Genomic DNA, 12,467 nt, shown 5'->3' with positions numbered 1-12,467 from the left:
TAAAAACAATAAAAGAAAAAAGCCTATGTTTAAAACCCAATTAAAAGCTTGGGTGAGTAAACAGGCCTTCACCTGGTGCCTGGAGATACCAAGAGAAGCCCCTCTGGGAGGCTACTCCATTGCCAACGTGCCACTACCAAAAAGGCCTTCTCTTTTGTAGCCACCAGCCTCACTTCACTTTTCTGGGAGCACCTGGATTAGGGCCTCCAAAAAGACTCTTACAGCTCAGGAAGGCATAGATAGGAGGAGTCAATTTTTCATGTGACCTGTTCCCAGCCCATTTCACCTGTATTACCTGTTTATAAAATAATTCAGCCTCCTTAGTAAGGCATTCTGTTCAGGACCAGTTTTATCTCAAGAGCCAATTCTTATCAGAATGCGGGTGTGTTAGAACTCAGTGGGATCAGGCAGTAGATTGTTGGGCTCCAGAACCCAAGGTGAGTCTGGCAGTCAGTCAGAGTAAGGTAGAGATGGACCTGTGGTTCAAAAGAGGCAGGGACCAGATTCCACAGCAGGCAAATAAGGTTTTGCAGGACCAGCAGCAAATGCACAATCAAAAGCAGGGGCCTCAGTGGGAGAGGTAGGAATCGGGGATTATTTTGTCAGCTTTGCTGGAGGCCAAGCTCCATCAGGCACATCCTGCCCATAAGCTGTACCAGCTGGTCATTATAGGCACAACTGTTTAGAAAGGGATGAGTGAGTTTTGATTTTCCTCTTCCCTCCCTATTGCTTTTCCCTTGTGCATTTTATTTTAGTCGTACCTCGGAAGTCGAACAGAATCCGTTCTGGAAGTCCGTTCGACTTCCAAAACCAAATCACGGCTTCTGATTGGTTGCAGAAAGCTCCTGCAGCCAATCAGAAGCCGCGGAAGCCTCACCAGACGTTCAGGTTCCAAAAGAACATTCGCAAACCAGAACAATCACTTCTGGGTTTGCAGCATTTGGCAGCCAAAATGTCCAAGTTCCAGGGCTTTCGGTATCCAAGATTCAACTATATTGTAAGTCTACAGGTAGGGACTGTCCTGTTTTGATTGTAAACCGGTCAAGGAGCGTTTTTGGCTGAAGAGCAGGGTCCAATAGCTCTAAAAAAAACCCCAATACCTCTTGTTTTTCAGTATTGTTGCTTTAGCTGCATGGGTATAACTCATCACATGACGACAATCCAGTGAATGATGTATCCTCATCATGATTTGTCCTGCTTAGCATCTTTCCTTGGCTTTCCACAGAACCTCTTTCAGGGCTGCCCACTTGAATAAAATATGGGGCGGGGGAGGGAGGTAATTGATCACATGACGTGACACACTCACATAGTCAATCTCATGATATCACACGACACCCCCCCCCATTTGAATGGCAATGCCCATCAACTTTGGGAGGGGTATAGCTCTGTCAAATATTTTATGGGGGGGAGCGAAGGGACCTTGGCCCCTAGGAGTTGGTTCCTATGACCTCTGTTGTTCATGTTCTATTATTCACTTCGTAACCCCTTGTGCAGCTAACAGCAGATCCCCACACAATCGGCAGTCAGATTTGACCAGATTCAACAAAATGATCTTTATTTTTAAACATCCACATCACAGGATTTGTTCAGTGAATTCGTGGGTTGCCCTGGCAACCTGGCCTTTGCTTCTACGTAAGCCAGAAAGAAGACATGAGGGATGTTCTAGAGACAAACTGTTCGATAAGACATTATGAGTGAGACTTGCAACAAAATGCTGCAATGTGTTTCCATTCTACATGAATGCTCTGGTTCAAGCCAGCTTCGAAGTGGAGTTGCATTCAGGTCTTTCGGAAAAAGGCTGGGGAGGAAAAGTGCTAGAAGACTCAGGTCTGGAGCTGGATGCCAGTCTGAAACCTATGCATTTTATTTCCTTCTGGCTGTGAAGAATGGGAATCCAAAAATGTCATTTCCCTCTCTCTGAATGGTCCCTCCACTGGTTTTTACAATCAAACCTATCTATCCTTTGCACCTTTGCATAAAAGAACTGCCCCATCTCAATCATTTTGGTTGCCCTTTTTGAGCTGAGGCCACTGCAACACATCATTCTGAACGCAGTCACACCATTGATTTGTATAACGGCACGATGTTGGAAGTTTTATTTTCAGTTCGTTCACCAATGACCCCTAGCATTGAATCTGTCTTTTTCTCTCTCTCTCACACACACACTGAAATCTTGATTGAGCCTTCCACTTGGACCCCAAACCAAGGTCTTGTCCCTGGTCAGTCACCGCCAGTTCAGGCACTTTTACTTGTGAGTAATGCTCCTGTTTCTCAGCATCAGCCTTCCTTTCCTCAACCCAACTCATATTGTATTTGCAATAGGAGGGCGACAACAATTTAATTACACCACCATTAGGGCAGAAAGCATTCAAGAACTTAAACTGAACATGTTTAAAGACCTCAGTTTGAAAGAACACGGCAAGGCAATTTAGCAAAGTAGAAGAACACACACAGATCGCATCCTCGTTAAAAAATCCTTCTTGTCCTCCTATTAGCACCCCCTTGCTAAGCCTTAAAATGTGAAGTGTCTTGACATCGCAGTGAGAATGTGTGTGTGTGTGTGTGTGTGTGTGTGTGTGAGAGAGAGAGAGAGAGAGAGAGAGAGAGAGAGAGAGAGAGAAAAACACACACACACACGCACGCACGGACCATAGAGAACAAATGCGTAGAAAAGACGTTGTCGCTCCATTCTCTATGGCGGAAGTGAAGGCGCTCGCTCGCTCTCGGAAGGGAAGTGACGTTTTCCCGACCACGCCGCTGCGCTTACGCTGCATTTGAAAGCGGCAAGCTGAGGGCAGGAGTCGGGTGTGTGTAGTGGGTCGCGCGTCTGGTTTCGCCATGGAGCTGTCTCTGCCTTCCTCCTCTTCCGTGGGTGAGTTTAGCCTCTGGGCCGAGCCTTGAGGGTGTCTCTCTCGCTTCCCGGCTCCTGCCGCTCCTCTCCCCGCCTGAGAAGTTTGTGGCCGTTTAACGGCCGCCCTGAAGCCTCGGCGCGGGGGCGTGGCGTGGGAGGGGGCGTGGCTCAGTTCTGCCTCGGGTGGGGAGGGCCGGGGCCTCTTCCTGGCGACCGGTGGCTGTGACGTCACTTTGGCGTCGGAACGCGGGATTCCTTGACTTCTTTGGGCCGAGTGGGGGGCGGGGGGATATAAGCGCCCTGGTTCTCCAGCCCATCGCCGGGAGCCATGAAACCCCAAGATGTCTTCATGCGCGTTCAGACGATTACCTCGGCCCCTGGTCGGGAAGTTACGTTGACCTTTAGGCCTGTTGGCTCAGGTGCGTCCTGCAGGGGAAGTAATATTTGGACCCTGTGGATTTTTATCTTGTGAACTGCCCTGAGATCTGTAGTGCACGCTCTGGTTATCTCCCGCTTGGACTACTGCAATGCACTCTACGTGGGGCTACCTTTGAAGGTGACCCGGAAACTACAACTAATCCAGAACGTGGCAGCTAGACTGGTGACTGGGAGCGGCCGCTGAGACCACATAACACCGGTCTTAAAAGACCTACATTGGCTCCCAATACGTTTCCGAGCACAATTCAAAGGGTTGGTGCTGACCTTTAAAGCCCTAAATGGCCTCGGCCCAGTATACCTAAAGGAGCGTCTCCACCCCCAACGTTCTGCCCGGACACTGAAATCCAGCGCCGAAGGCCTTCTGGCGGTTCCCTCACTGCAAGAAGCCAAGTTACAGGGAACCAGGCAGAGGGCCTTCTCGGTAGTGGCGCCTTCCCTGTGGAACGCCCTCCCACCAGATGTCAAAGAGAACAACAACTATCAGACTTTTAGAAGACATCTGAAGGCAGCCCTATTTAGGGAAGCTTTTAATGTTTGATGTATTAGAGGATTTTAATATTTTTTTGGAAGCCGCCCAGAGTGGCTGGGGAAGCCCAGCCAGATGGGCGGGGTACAAATAATAAATTATTATTATTATTATTATAGTTAAAGGGTGGGATACAAATTTAATAATAATAATAATAATAATAATTCCTGTTTCCTTGTGCAGCACATGAGTGATGTTGTTTGAAGGGATTCCCCCATTTAAATGGTAAATGGGACCCCTGACTATTAGGTCCAGTCGTGGCTGACTCTGGGGTTGTGGCACTCATCTCGCTTTATTGGCCGAGGAAGCCGGCGTACAGTTTCCGGGTCATGTGGCCAGCAGGACTAAGCAGCTTCTGGCGAACCAGAGCAGCGCACGGAAATGCATTTTACCTTCCCGCCAGAGCGGTACCTATTTATCTACTTGCACTTTGACATGCTTTTGAACTGCTAGGTTGGCAGGGACCGAGCAACAGGAGCTCACCCTGTTGCAGGGATTCGAACCACCAACCTTCTGATCGGCAAGCCCTAGGCTCTGTGGTTTAACCCACAGCGTCACCTGCGTCCCTCATTTCCCCCATTTATACATGTTCAATTCACGTGAAACTGTGCATATGAGCGGCTCTGGAAATCAATAAGTGGGGGGGGGGGGAGAGAGGCTTGATGAGCCTCAGCAAACCCCTGCTGCACCTCTAGTTTGTGAGGAGACCCCAGAGGTTGAAGGGGGCAACATCTTCGGGCTCAGGGAGGGTCTCCTCTTGACCTGAAGGTGCAATGGGACGCATGGAGGTTTGGAATGTAACCCCTGCGTAAATGAGGAGTCACCTGTGTTTATTTCATGAAAATTAAGCATTGCTTGCTTTTAATAGAAACAAACTCTCAAAGCAATAAAAAGCAATATAATTATCGTTAAGAAAAACTAGCCACAATAGTCTTGAAACTTCTGAAAAGTTAAAATAAGATCTTCAGGCTAGTTCACTGTTCTGTCAATTACCCTCAGAGCATTGTTAGATAAAATGGGGCAGCTACATTGATACTGCCATTTTGTATTTTGTTAAAGGTATTGCCTGCTCCTTGTTTTTCTTTATGTGTTGACTTCTTTAAATGACTAGACATTTAAATGAGTAGGTTAGCTAACTGTTTTGGATCACCTTTTACAGTGTTTCTCTAAAGTTGTGTTTGGGGATAACTAGATCATTCAGTCTGTGAAGACTTAGTAAGCCATTCTTATGCACACCCTTTCCCAATGCAGGTACTGAGCCAATGACACTGGGTTCCCCTACCTCTCCCAAGCCTGGTGCTGGTGCTCAATTCCTGCCTGGATTTTTGATGGGGGATTTACCAACTCCTGTGACACCACAGCCTCGATCCTTCAGTGGCCCTTCTGTTGGTGTGATGGAAGTGAGGTCACTATTGCATGCTGGTAAGTTGGTTCTGAACTGAAACCTCTAGTATTGGGGTGGTAGGAGAAGAGTGTGGCTATCCATTTTGGTGTGCTACAGTTCAAATATACCGGTACCTCTTGCCTTAGCTCCAAGGATCAGAGGCTAAATATAGTGCCATTGTTGCATGTTTTAAGCACAGCGATTGACACCTCCTTTATTTGCTGGCAGACTCAAAAAGCACTTGCAAAGAAGGGAGGCTGCTGTCAAAACCAATTAGATCCCATTCATTATTTGGATGTACTCCTGCCTTATCAAGAGTCCATGTATAGTGGTACCTCCGGTTATGAACTTAGTTTGTTCTGGAGGTTCGCTCTTAAGCCGAAACCACTTGTAACATGAGGCGCGCTTTCACTAATGGCGTCTGCCGCGCTGCCGACATACGGCTTCCGCTCGCATCCCGGGGCAAAGTTCCGGGTTAGCGGAGCATCTACTTCCAGGTTAGCGAAGCTCGTAACCCAACGTGTTCACAAAGAGGATGGTACGTAACACGAGGTTCCACTGTATTTGGATTAGATTCATTGTGTTTTACTTGCATTTCATAAGCAAAGCCTTAGAAGTATGTCACATTAATTTCATACGCCGTATAAATATTGCATTCCCCCAATAATCCAAAGTGAACTACTTGATGGGGGGATGGGGACGACGCACAGTAAAAATGCCCTGACCTTAATTTCAAACTGTAATTGGAAATTATTTCATTGGAATTTTATTGGAATACTTGTGAATATTTTTCAGACAGAAGAATTCAATAGTGAATACTTCCTCATTGTTAGAATTTTAATTTTTAAAAATTAAGGCATTGAAAACTAGGGCTTTCCCATTTGCAAGTGCCAGCCATGTTTCCCCCCTTGCTCTGTGTGTGTGTGTATGAGAGAGAGAGAGAGAGAGAGAGAGAGAGAGAGAGAGAGAGAGAGAATTTCCCACCCTTCTCAAAGTGCTCCTCAGGTAATCTGATGGTGCTGCTGGAGATGTTGCATCATATAAACCAGGGGTATCCAACTTCCAAGAGACTGTGATCTACTCCCACTATAAAAAAAACTGGCAGTGATCTACCCATCAAAGTCGTTGAGCTTTTTGGGGGACCACTGCTTCCCACTAAACTTTACAGATGTCTTAACACAGGAAAATGGATGCATTTTTACTGTCAGTTGAAATTGCAAGCCCGGAAAGCCTTGAGTAAAGATGGAAGAATTATGGGGGGGAGGGGCACCAGGGTCCCGCGATTGTCCAGGATCGACCAGGGAAACCCCACAATTGACTGGTAGATTGCAATCGACCTGTTGGACACCCCTGATATAAACAAAATGGATTTGGGTTTTAATTCCCAATAAAAGTATTAAGGAATTACCTTAATACTATGCCAGCAGTTGATTGAATTACCTTAATACAGCAGTTGATTGAATTACCTTAATACTATGCCAGCAGTGGAACCTCGTGTTACGTACCAACCATTTAAGTTAAATCATAATGCATGTCCATTCCTAATAAAGCCTAGTTTTGGAAGAATTGTATACCTGGTTTGGGTGTAACAAGATGTTTAGGATCAGAAAGAAGGACACACCAGCAGCTTGTAATGTTGTGCTGTATTTCATATAGGTGGATCTCCTCCACAGCCAGTAGTTCCAACACACAAAGATAAAGGTGGTGCTCCACCAGTTAGAAGTATATACGATGAAGTAGCCAGCCCAGGTCTTGGATCAACACCTCTGACTTCAAGAAGGCCTGTAAGTGACCATTAATGAGGTTACAAAGTTAAACCTGTTTGTGGTAACTAATTCTCATTCTTCTCTAGCTTGATAGACATTTCAGCTGTTGGATACATTTGCTGTGGGTGGGGAAAACTAGTAACCAAGTGCTTCCAGTATGCTAAGCAGTTTAGATTGTGTGTCATCTGGTATGTTCAGTGTGGAAAATATTGAAAAAGTTGCTTTCATAATTATGTTAATTTTTAGTGGGTTCTAAAGGCAAATAAAGGTGCACAAGCAATTGCTCTCTCTCTCTCTCTCTGTGTGTGCATGCGTATATGTATATATGGCATTTGGAATGGTACTGTCAGCTTGTTACTAGGGTCAGCCTGATAGCTGAGATGTAGAGAGATGAGTTCACACTATAATTGCTATGTTGCTGGAAAATATGCAGGCTGAAATATCCATCTATTAGTTTTGCCAAACTTTACCCTCTGTGGCTGATGATGAACCTTGTCTGCATCTCAGTACAGCAGAAGAGTAGTATATCAACTGGGGCTAAATATGGTAGCCAGGATGCAAAATGGGGATTTGGAGGACATGTGTAAAAGGAGTCCCAATACCATGTACCAATTAACTTTATACTTTTAGTAGTCAATTCAGTTTTGTTAGTTCTAAAAAGGACATAGAAGATACCCCCTTTCACAGCAGTTCAGTAGATACATGCATGCCTGTTCAAGTTTTTATTCTCTAATATTGTCTGATTTTTACTGTGGAAATGTTATCTAAGTGGTGCAGAATCGTTAATTTTCTGACTTTCAAAACAGCTTCAAACCAAGTTCTGCACTTTAATGCAGGTCAGCTTTTCGGTGACGCAGAGTCCACTTGTTGGATCTATGCCAGTGACTCCTGGAACTGGTAGGACATCATACTGCTTCATATAGTGCTCTAGCATGCTAATCATATGCTTTTTCTATAGGCAAACCAGACATCTGCATGTGGCACTGACAAAGGCTGCAATCCTATACCAATCTCCCTGGGAGTAAACCTCATTAAAATCAATAAGACTTACTTATGAGAGAATATGTATAGGTTTGCAATGTAAAATGTTCCTGTAGGCCTGACAGCCTGGTGCACATTAACTGAGCCTTGGCCTCTGTTATGAAGTAGGCAGAGAGATAGTAGCAAAGTTGTTGTCATGATGCCAGATACAGTTTGTCTTCAGAAGTGAAAATATTGGTCTGAGATTCTACTACTACAGTGGTACCTCTGGATGCGAACGGGATCCAGAGTATATATGATCTGCTTAATGGCAGATGGGCTAGCTTGCTCCTAGAACCGTTCTTGTGTAGAACGTTAGTCATAGAGGGAGGTTGAGCTATTCTACTGGCTTTTGAGATGCCACTGTCAACATTAGCAGCTTTTTCCTACTATTCTAACATGTGAACAACAGTATGATTCTTGTTACTTGAGTTCTGTGTTAATGCATGGTGTTTGCTCTTTGTTTCAAATTAAAATGCCTAGTTCAGTTTTAACTATAGTGATAGTTGAGGTGCATCTTACCACAATTTGACAGGTGCCAGTGTTTTCAGTCCAGCGACTCTTGCACAACCCAGGAAGAGCACAATGTCTCCAGCTCAACTAGATCCATTCTATACTCAAGGAGATGCCCTAACATCAGATGATCATCTAGATGACACTTGGGTAACAGTGTTTGGGTAAGTGAACTGCAGTTCTGTAAGACTGAGAGGTGGTTATGTTGCCAGGGATGAGCATGTACTCATTTAAACATGGGTCTTAACAGGCTTGCCTAAGCTTTTCAGGGGCTGGGATTCAAGTTATGTTGAGGCATAGGATGATGATAAAAAATATAAGAGATGAGACATGTGGATTTCTGCAGTTCATACAACTTGGATGATGTTTGTTCAGATTCCTCTTATATTTGGTGTTTGGTCTTGGCTATTCATGTTTTATTAATTTAGGAGATTAATTGTTTGTTAACATAGTAAAGTTTATATAATAGGACAATTGAAACATTCTAAACATCTTAATTCTTCATCTTTACTCTCCTATCTGTACACTGAAACACATCCTGGTCTACAATCAATGCTAAACAGAAGTATTTGGACTTCAATATTCTAGTACTGTACTTGGGCTAAACTGTGCTGTGTTTTGACCTCTCTCCTTTTCCCATCTTACTCCATGAGACAAACTAAAATGTAGGGATGGGAAATAGGTAGCAGGTTTGGCAGTGTTTGGAGATACAGGTGACACTGATCTGCCCGTCTGGATACACTGCCAGTGGTTTAATGTTGACTGAATTTTGAGTGGTTAAATTTTATTTCTGTTTTTTATTTCCTGTCAATATTTCAGGTTTCCTCAAGCATCTGCTTCGTACACCCTACTACAGTTTGCACAGTATGGAAACATTTTAAAGCATGTTGTAAGTCTAGATTAGTATCTCTTTTTTATATATATAAAAATGAAGCTCAGCCATTATGCTTAGCTTACTGTCTAAACCTTACTGCTTCCTACTAAACTTTACAGATGTCTAACACAGGAAACTGGATGCATATTCACTATCAGTCAAAATTGCAAGCCCGGAAAGCCTTGAGTAAAGATGGAAGAATTTTTGGTGAATCCATCATGATTGGAGTGAAGCCTTGTATAGATAAAGTAAGTTGATTTAATATTCATTCATTCATTCATTCACTTACTTGCTTGCTTGCTTACTTACTTATTTATTTACTCACCACCACCTGTGCAAAGTTGTGATTGTGTAAGTTAAACAAGCATAAGATGACTGTATAAAAATTCTGGACTTTGTCACAAAGTGTGGATGACTCTTAATCCCGTGACCACCATTTTTGTCTTGCACAGATTGGCAATTTCTGTATGTCAATACACTTTAGCCGAGCGCCTCAATGCACTTTAGCAGAGTCCCTCAATGATCTTAATTTGAAGTTTGGCCTGATGTGATAACATGAGGAACTACCAATACAGGACATTATAGGAATAACAATGTGGAGAATTGGGTAGATAAGCTGACTACAATGTTTTGGGTACTGTATTTAGTATTTTGCTTCCATTCCAGAATGATAGAGTAGTGAACTAATAGTCATATTGCATATCTGGATGCCGCTATATTAAAGGAAAATCTTCTTTATAGATTGAGTGCCAAACATAATAGCTAGCTTTTCAATGTTAATATATATCATATTTCAAGAACGCAAACTCTAACCTTTAGAATGTCAGCCTACATCAAAAGGATCATTAGAATTCTAGCTTCTAATGATCCTGTATTCCTAGCCATGTCTGTGGTATCATGCCCTCATGGCTTGTTAAATCACTGTTGACATATTTCACTAGCGCAGTTTGGTAATCAGACAAGTTCCAGTAAGTGAACTCTTGTGTACTGTCTCTTCAGTGAGAAGGGAGAGTCTCCAACTAGTTCTAGTGATGAAACCTTACTTTCTTAGGCTTCCAAAAATGCTTGGACTCTGATAACTACTTTGTCTGAATGGACTACTTGATCTCTGTTTGCAGAATGTGATGGAAAGCACAGACAGATGCACTGTATCGTCCCCATCTTCAGCCTTTACGCCACCAATGAAAACACTGGGCACACCAGTGCAGCCTTCAAGCGCTCAAAGAATCTCTACTATGAGACCTCTTGCTACAGCTTATAAAGCATCAACCAGTGACTACCAGGTATTTAGGGAATACTGTGAAAAAGTCACCTTTAGTGCTGGATTAAAGGAATTAGTATTTGCTCATTTAGAATATACAGATCTGCTACTTTGTGTGTGTTTCTTTTTTAGGTGGTTTCTGACAGACAGACTCCAAGGAAAGATGAAAGCATTGTCTCCAAAGCTCTGGAATACATGTTTGGTTGGTAGCAAAAGGAACTAAACTTAGCTGGAGCTTGTAATAGGCTGTCAGTGCCTCTGGTTAGTTGTATAACCATTAATGGCAGCATTTCAACATCACCTCTGCCTTCTGAAAAAGAACTCGGCACACATGTAATTTGCACTTTAACCGGCAGCTGGATTTACACTTTATTCTTAAGATGTTAAACTGTTGAAAGCCGTGTTTAATAGTCTTACCTTCTATAGTGAATGCATGGTTCAAGTAAAAATGAACTTTTACCTCACAAGCAAGTCTTGGTTTCAGGACGTGGTAACACTGTTTGTAATTTCTCATGGTTTTATTTCTCGCCTGGAAATGTGGTATAAACTCTCTAGAGGTTGCTGCATAAAATGCTGGCATAGATTTTGCTAGTTTTAAACCAAATACTTTAATTTGAATGTTGTCCCAAACACAATCGTCTTTATATAAACTTGATTGGACAGGTTGTTTCTTAATCTGCAAGTGTCAAACCTTTTTGTATCTTTCTTAATAAAAAAAATTGTGGTGCTATTGATTTGTGAGCTGCCTCTGGTTTATATAAGTCATTCAATTCAAATAAACATCAGATCTGTACAAATGTCACTACAAAACCTTCTAGGTAACTTGGGGAGCGATCCTAGGTTCACCTAGAGACTTAAGCAGGCTAAATGCCAGCTGAGAGGGAGGACTGCTGGCAGGATGCCATACCACTGTATCCAGAGTGCCCCTGTTCCCCTGGCCATGGCCATTAACGCGAAAGCAGCCCTCGGGCTATGAATGTAAATTCCCTCACATTGCAGTCAATAAGAGGGGAAAAGGTAGATGCTGCTTCTCTCCTGTCTTGGCAGCAGTATAATTGCAGGGCTCAGGACAGATCTTTCTCTCTTACCCTTGTCAGGGAAGAAAGGTTTGCTCGCTAAATTGCATACATATTTTTGAGCGGTGTACAACAAAATGAATAATGGCAAGAATACAAAGCAACCTTGTCTAATACTTTGCAGGAATGTGCCAACCAGCAGGGGTGCCTAGAATTTAGTCCTGACAACAAATTCCCCCTCCAGACACTGTGACAATATGGCTTAAATGCTGCTGCTTCATTAATTTATCTGCCTGCAGCTCTGCAATTGGAAAATTGTGCAAATGACTTTATTTTCTCACTTTTCTATCATGGCAGATACCTAAAACTACATTATATGGAGTTCTTAACGTGAGCTAGCTACTCAAAGGGCAAAGAGGTTATTCTCTATGCAATAGCGTGAACACAGATCAGTCCATGAACACCTATAAGGAGTTTATTCATAATATAATAATAATAATAATAATTTATTATTTATACCCCGCCCATCTGGCTGGGCCTCCCCAGCCACTCTGGGCGGCTTCCATAAAAACCAAAAATACAGTAAAATATCACACGTTAAAAACTTCCCTGAACAGGGCTGCCTTAAGATGTCTTCTGAATGTCAGGTAGTTGTTTATCTCTTTGACATCTGCTGGAAGGGCGTTCCACAGGGCGGGCGCCACTACCGAGAAGGCCCTCTGCCTGGTTCCCTGTAGCTTTGCTTCTCGCAATGAGGGAACCGCCAGAAGGCCCTCGGCGCTGGACCTCAGCGTCCGGGCAGAATGATGGGGGTGGAG

The 12,467-nt window shown here is 43.5% G+C and overlaps 1 protein-coding gene across 4 annotated transcripts; it reads left to right on the top strand.

Annotated features, from left to right (window-relative positions):
* The first annotated feature begins 2,745 nt into the window (after window positions 1–2,745).
* NUP35 (nucleoporin 35) lies at window positions 2,746–11,367 on the top strand. Of its 4 annotated transcripts, none has more exons than XM_053409304.1 (9): window positions 2,746–2,872; window positions 5,067–5,237; window positions 6,856–6,983; window positions 7,802–7,862; window positions 8,497–8,662; window positions 9,318–9,387; window positions 9,492–9,620; window positions 10,491–10,655; window positions 10,766–11,367. In XM_053409304.1, the coding sequence occupies exons 1-9, from the start codon at window positions 2,839–2,841 to the stop codon at window positions 10,841–10,843; spliced, it is 1,002 nt and encodes a 333-aa protein (XP_053265279.1). In that variant the 5' UTR covers window positions 2,746–2,838; the 3' UTR covers window positions 10,844–11,367. The 4 variants fall into 4 exon arrangements, with proteins under 4 accessions (XP_053265279.1, XP_053265267.1, XP_053265275.1 ...); XM_053409292.1 differs by lacking the exon at window positions 2,746–2,872 and adding an exon at window positions 3,144–3,270; XM_053409300.1 differs by lacking the exon at window positions 2,746–2,872 and adding an exon at window positions 3,146–3,270 and having other exon boundaries at window positions 8,521–8,662.
* Window positions 11,368–12,467: the final 1,100 nt, after the last annotated feature.

The sequence above is a fragment of the Podarcis raffonei genome, chromosome 1, assembly GCF_027172205.1.
Source record: "Podarcis raffonei isolate rPodRaf1 chromosome 1, rPodRaf1.pri, whole genome shotgun sequence".
Lineage (NCBI taxonomy): Eukaryota > Metazoa > Chordata > Lepidosauria > Squamata > Lacertidae > Podarcis > Podarcis raffonei.
Note: the sequence above shows the minus strand (reverse complement) of the source record. Positions and strands in the feature narration are given on the sequence as shown.

What these genes read in the sequence shown, in the direction of transcription:
- NUP35 (XM_053409292.1), top strand. Translation starts at nt 3,180, where the DNA reads ATGAAACCCCAAGATGTCTTCATGCGCGTTCAGACGATTACCTCGGCC. An exon ending in CTCTGACTTCAAGAAGGCCT is followed by an intron (nt 6,984 to 7,801) that starts GTAAGTGACCAT and finishes ACTTTAATGCAG; the next exon opens with GTCAGCTTTTCGGTGACGCA. An exon ending in CATCAACCAGTGACTACCAG is followed by an intron (nt 10,656 to 10,765) that starts GTATTTAGGGAA and finishes TTTCTTTTTTAG; the next exon opens with GTGGTTTCTGACAGACAGAC.